Source organism: Lactuca sativa, chromosome 5 (assembly GCF_002870075.4).
Source record: "Lactuca sativa cultivar Salinas chromosome 5, Lsat_Salinas_v11, whole genome shotgun sequence".
Taxonomy (NCBI): domain Eukaryota; kingdom Viridiplantae; phylum Streptophyta; class Magnoliopsida; order Asterales; family Asteraceae; genus Lactuca; species Lactuca sativa.
The window spans coordinates 347,790,200-347,796,834 of record NC_056627.2 but is presented as its reverse complement, the minus strand read 5'-3'; the positions used below and the strand labels follow the sequence as shown (position 1 = coordinate 347,796,834).

General features: G+C 36.1%; 1 protein-coding gene across 1 annotated transcript; it reads right to left on the bottom strand.

Annotated features, from left to right (window-relative positions):
- Nucleotides 1-4,051: 4,051 nt before the first annotated feature.
- Nucleotides 4,052-6,274, bottom strand: LOC111913103 (uncharacterized). Its single transcript, XM_023908834.1, has 4 exons — nt 6,095-6,274; nt 5,936-6,052; nt 4,918-5,836; nt 4,052-4,350 (listed from the first exon to the last, which is right to left on the bottom strand). The coding sequence occupies exons 1-4, from the start codon at nt 6,272-6,274 to the stop codon at nt 4,052-4,054; spliced, it is 1,515 nt and encodes a 504-aa protein (XP_023764602.1).
- Nucleotides 6,275-6,635: the final 361 nt, after the last annotated feature.

Below are 6,635 nucleotides of genomic sequence, written 5' to 3'. Positions count from 1 at the left end.
AGCATTTTCTCAAAACACGAAATTCGTCCGAAATTGTGTCTAGTTTTTATAACATTTTGAATCTCGTCAATCGGAGTTACAGTTCATGAGATATGGCCAAAACACTAACGAGGGGTCAAGCTGTCCAGCAACATCCTTCTTTCTTCAAAATCCAAGATCCAAGCCTCCAATTGCTAGTTCCGCTTCCGTTTCCTTCCGAGCATGTAATTTTTGCTGAAAAATGAAATTATAAACTAATTAAGCACCTTTTGTTCATTAAATGATATAAAATCAACATAAAGTATTAAGATAATGCATGAATTTTATAACTAAATATGTCCTTATCAAAATACCCCACACTTGACCTTTGCTTTCCCCCAAACAAAACTGAATTTTAGCACACTAATATCATATAAGACAATCCCAATTTAACCCATCCATTATGCCAAGACCGCAACGCATGCATTTGTGTCTAAAGTTTTTCCTAAGGACCCCCCTCAATTCTAAATACTCACAATCCTCATAAACACTCACCCACTTCTTTTGAACAACGCTCATTTTATGCATCCCTCAAACTAAGCGAGGTTGTGTTTTTGTCCCATGATTTCACTAGAATAAAAGAGGCCACAAATGCACTATAACGTATATTGGCTCAACTAAACATTTGGGTCTTCATAGAATCATCAAATATAATACTAGCACGATCCCTAATTGCTTTACCAAAAATTTCTAAATTAGCCCTAGCAATTTTAATGCAAAAATTTCAAAACTAACTAAAATTTCAAGATTTTCGAAATTTAACTAAATTTTTAACTAATTTAACCAACCCCCTACCCCACACTTAGTTTATGTAATGTCCCCATTGCATATTAAGCATGATAAAGAACAATAAAATAAAGAGAGAATTGGAACAAACTCCCTTGGGATAGTAGTGCGAAGTAGATATTTCGTCTTTAAGCTCCATCTTCAATTGAATTTAGACATAGGAGTAGCTCATCCATGTCTTAGGTGTCAAAATATCATGTGGTGTAGCTCCAATTATAAGGGAAAAATTGTTGGAAATGCTCGGAAAATGATCTCCAAAGAAAAGAACCAATTCCCGTATCAAATGTGGTCAAATCTTGAAAATATAATTAAAGAGTGACTCGTCGAGTAGATATGCTAACTCGCCGAGTTGAATCGTGATATGGGCAGAAATCGCGAATTTCTATTGGACTCGTCGACTTCAGTTGTGCACTTGACGAGTTTCCGGCTTTGATCGTGCAAATTCTTCTTTCCGCTTCAATTCTTTAAGGAAGGTATCAAGATAATACACCTCCTTATTTTCTTCAATGACGAGACTCCTTTCTAACCATTATCACTAAAATCTTCTAATCTTCTCGTCTATGACTCGACCCCTCACTTTAATTCCCTCACGCTTTAAGAAATCGCTCTAATCTCGCCCTAGCATCTACAAATATAAATGTCAAAACCACGTAATAAAAAGGAAAACAAACATAAAAAAAAAATCCTAAATTATCCATAAATACTAGAAGTTTAAAAAGAAAAAAAAACAAACTCTAATGGCGGGTTAACTCCTGCAAGCGCTTCTTTTTGTGCGAGTCTTAAGCTGGACTCCCAACTTAGTAAACTTCCAATAAACTCAACGCCAATTCATCTGTTGCATTGAATATCTTCTTTGGTGGACCAATTTGTAAAATTTGGCTCTTTGCTTCAAAAACTGGCCAAACGAGCTTGAATTCATAAAACCCAAGAATCTTGACAAGGGTTGGAACTAGTTGGATACTAATCAAAAATGGATCGTGCCTCAGAACTTTCTCCAAAGTTGGAGTCGTCACCCCACGCTTCGAAACACAAACCGGAAGAACAGGGGGGCACGTCGTGGTAATGGTCAAACCATGCCTTGGTTCCTACAATTCAGCTTGTTCTTGTTCTTCGTCTGACCTCTCTGCTAGCAACCTTTCCAGCTCCTCCAAATTTCTTTCTGGATTAAATTCTACATCTTGTAATTTTAGCTCTTGTGACTCAAATTGTTGATGGTTAGACAAGATGTTATCTAACCATCTATCAAATTTCTTCAAATCTTCATCCGATCAACACTCCTCATCTTCTTGCTCAATTTCCTGTACTACTTCCTCAAGAAAAGCATCAAAAGCATCGAGATTTGGAAAATACATAATAAATAAAAATTAAACTATATAAAAAAATAAAAATATATGATAACAATTAGCAAATAAAATTAACTATTTAGAACCGTTCCCCGGCAACGGCGCCAAAAACTTGATGTGTGTAAAACCAACTAGTTTTAATCCTACTAACTTAAACACAAAGACGAACACACGAAAGGCAGTGTACCTATCGATTAGTAGTTTAGTTCAGGTAAGTAGGGTATCGAACACAGGGAACGATAAACAATTAAAAGAAATGCTAATATTATCTAAATAAAACAAGTAATAGAAAGGGGGTTTCTCTAGTTTTGCAAGACTAGAAACTTAAACAATTAACTAAAACTTAAACTAAGAAACTAAGAGCTAAGCAAATAAAAATCAACTAAATTCAATAATAAAGAGGACTTCTGTCTAGGTTCGACTCACTTGTTCCCGTGGATGATTTCAATGTATCGGATTAATTCTTCATTGGCTACCGACTAAGATGATTAGTTTTACGTTCTCTATTACTAATCCTTAGTAAACAAATTAACTCAAGCAGTGGCCAGTTGTCTAAATTAACAGATTTCCTAGTTATTGATTCGGGTTAAATAAGACTTGTAATGGTTAATTAAATTGGCCCTTCAATTAACCTCTTGCTGATGTTCATCAAACAAGCTCACACATTAACTTACCTATCTTCTAGTTAATTTGAGTTTCAGATTCGCTATTCCTAGACATACAACTATGTGGTCACAATAAATCTTATGAAATTAATAACTAAGAGATGTTCATACAACTTAAGTACTGATTTATTAACAGAAGAATAGTTATTGTTAACACATAAGGTTCTTTAACAAGCTTAATAAAACATAATCACCAATTAAAATTAATCCTAATCAAAAATCAACACATAGTCATAAATTCATCTACCCTAAACAGAAGATATGAGTTTTAGCTCATGATTACAGCAGAAATTTTATCAAAAACGAAATCTAATAGTTTACACATAGTTCAAACAAAAGATTAAGTAAAGAGTACACCTAAATTGCCTTTTATCTTCTCAAAATTGAAAGCTAGGGTTGTTCCACGAGTTCCAGGGCTTCTAGCTGCACCTCCAGTCGCAAATTAACCCCCAAGGGTTCCCCTATAAGTTAGGGTTCGAATGAGAAGCGTTTATATATATATATATATATATATATATATATATATATATATATATATATATATATATATATATATATATATATATATATATATATATATATATATTCTAAAAACAGGGGCTACTCAGCGAGTCCAACGACCTACTCGCCGAGTCCATCACTTAAAATCCTGTGTACGGCAAGGCAACATAAGGAATTGCGAAACTTCTGACCAACTCTTCGATTTGATGGCCTACTCGTCGAGTCCGTTAGAATCAGCATTTTCTCAAAACATGAAAGTTGTCCGAAATTGTGTCTAGTTTTCATAACATTTTGAATCTCGTCAATCGGAGTTACGGTTCATGAGATATGGACAAAAAATTGACGAGGGGTCAAGTTTTCCCACAACATCCTTCTTTCTTCAAAATCCAAGATCCAAGCCTCTAATCGATAGTTCCGCTTCCTTTTCCTTCCGAGCAAGTAATTTTTGCTGAAAAATGAAATTATAAACTAATTAAGCACCTTTTGTTCATTAAATGATATAAAATCAACATAAAGTTTTAAGATAATGCATAAATTTTATAACTAAATATGTCCTTATCAATTAACCTGTTTTGGAAAATCTGGTTTTCTATGATGTTTTCCTTGAGTGCAAGCTACACATTTTTCAAAAGTGATGATGTCTTTGATAGGAAGTCCACACACCATGTCATTCTTTGCAAGTCGATTCAGATTCTTTGCGTTAGCATGTCCGAGTCTTCGGTGCCACAGCATAGCATTTTACTCAGAAACCTTTGAGAAGAGGCAAATGACTTGTTCAGGAAGATTGTTGTTCATGTCAATGATATATGCATTTCCGTCCCGTTTTGATTTTACAAGAATCCATTCATCCGGGATAACAATGTCTGACTTTAAAATTAGACATTCTTTATCGGTGAAATGTGTTGAGTATCCCTTGTCACATATCTGAGAAACACTCAACAAACTATACTTCAACTCGGGTGCGTAGTTGATATTCTCGAAACTTTGCACTTTATTTGAAAGTGTTCCCATTTGAGTGATCTTTCCGCCTTCACCTCCTGCAAAGGAAATGTATCCCCCATTAAAGTTTTGAATGTTGTGCAACTGGGAGATGTCTCCTGTCATATGCCTGGAACAACCGTTGCCGACATACCAAGGTCTGGCGACATTCCTCCGCAGTTGTTCCTACACAAAGAGTGGGATTATTTAGATTTGGGGACCCAGGTCATTACAACCCTGGGTTTACCCTGGACTTTGACAGATTTGTCTTTTTGATTTTTTAAAATTACATTAATATCAGAAACACTTTAAGACGATGAAGATGATCGGACAATTGTAGATTTGGGCACCCATTGGTAGTTAGGTTTGAAAATATTCACAGGTGATTTAGAAACATTTTTCTTTTTCTTTGAGCGTTTATATTTTCGGCTATAATTAGTCGAAGATCCAGACGCACCCTTTGACGAAATTGACCTTGGTTCAACCGCAGTCGATTTCGGCAAAGTACCTGTGGCTGGTTTAGAGAAAACCTGTTTGTTTGGTTTAATATCGGCCTTTTCTTATTATTATGAATTTTTCGATCATTATCACGAAGATGAGATCTCGAGGACTTTCTCGTTAGAGACCTTCCTCGAGACTCATTTTCTTTCCTCGGTGTTGAAAAATGCACAAATGCTCGGTTGGAACAATTTTGAGCAATGTGGCCGGCAGTATCACAGTTGAAAAAAATTGCTTATTATCTTTAGACTTGGTACCGCCATTATCAGATTTCATGATCTTATGGACCTTTCTAACCTTCCCACATGTGCAATTGCAGAAGTTAGAATGTGTGACAGATGTAGAAGGTGTGGATATGTTAGTATCAGATTCAGTGGATTTTACAAAAACAACATCACAACTATCAGAAACATTTGAGTTCGACATCACATCATCACAAGATAAAATATCAGTCTTAACATCAAGAACAGACTCATCAACATTTGAATTAGAAACACCAACTTTTGACACCAAATTATTATTAGACTCAATCTTCCCATCATCTTGCGTTTGCTGGCTTACTGTCACATCTGCAATAGAGGTAGAAATGTTAGTATCCAAAACCCTAGCACTAGGTTTTGTGGCCTGTTCAGCAGCTGATTTACCAAAGACCATAAATGGTTCTCGGTCTATCTCCTCCAGAGTCATAGGTTGAGTAGTGTAATTGTAATTAAATGGGGGAGGGACACTCTTATAACCTATTCCTACTTGCTTTTTGTCCTTCCACTTCATTTGCTTTTCAATTATTGTTGCCACTTTCTCACTTGACACATCAAATTTTTTAAAGTTAAAATCAACATTTTCATAATGTATTTTCAATGTGTTAAGTTCCTCAGTGACAACAAGTTGTTTCTTTATGTAATTGTAATTTTCACATTTATTGTTGTAATGTTCCTGCAACTTCCTAAAATCGCTAGTCTTGGCCTCTAATTTCTCTTTTAGTGGTCTTTGATCTCTCTTTAGTTCATACCTTTCATATTTTAAGTCCTCGTTCTCTCTTTTTAGTAACTCGGTTTGATCACGCAAAAATTTAACAGTTTTAATACAAGATTGAGATCAAGAATTTTCACTGACCTCTGGCTTTGCAGACTCGGGGGTAGTCTATACCATAAACGCGATTTGCAGATCCACCATCTTTGCCTTTGGTTCAATCTCAGCTTCTTCTTCTGCAGTGTCGTTGATTTGGGCAAGATGCGCATTCTCAGGTCCCGAGATGTTTAGGGCCTGAATTTGGTCATCCCAATCAAACGACTAAGCTACTACAACAAGATTATCATTCTGTTTGTTGGTGGTAGCTCCCTTGCTGTTACCCACTGACACCATTGTTCTTTCGTTGTTTTCCCTCATATCAGGCTTCGAGCAGTCTCTGGCAAAATGACCAGGTTCATGGCAGTTAAAGCATCGGAGTTTGCCTTTGTTGAACCCCACCTTCTTTTCAGCATTCATTCCCTAGTTACTTTTGCCTGTCTTTTTGGAGAATTGTTTTTCCCTGAATACCGCCATATCAATTTGCCATGTAATATCCATTTCCTCAACATATTCGGGATGAATTTGATGCAAATCAACGAAAGATAGTTGAGGAGGAAGCTCCCCAGCCACGAAGGCATTGTAGCAGTTGACAAGACCGGTAGCAAGAGCCAAATTTTCTTCATTTTCCTCTGGAGCAGGAGCTGAAACAGGTGCTTTTGAAGAGAAAACAACCTATGGGTAAGATGCTGAGGATTGAACATTTTTCAGGGATGGAATGGTATATGATGATGATTGAGAAGCAACAAACGGTTGAACTTGTGACTTAGCAAACATTTGA

What these genes read in the sequence shown, in the direction of transcription:
- LOC111913103 (XM_023908834.1), bottom strand. Translation starts at nt 6,274, where the DNA reads ATGAATGCTGAAAAGAAGGTGGGGTTCAACAAAGGCAAACTCCGATGC. An exon ending in ATCTGCAAATCGCGTTTATG is followed by an intron (nt 5,837 to 5,935) that starts GTATAGACTACC and finishes GATCAAACCGAG; the next exon opens with TTACTAAAAAGAGAGAACGA. An exon ending in GAAAATGAGTCTCGAGGAAG is followed by an intron (nt 4,351 to 4,917) that starts GTCTCTAACGAG and finishes TTTCCTTTGCAG; the next exon opens with GAGGTGAAGGCGGAAAGATC.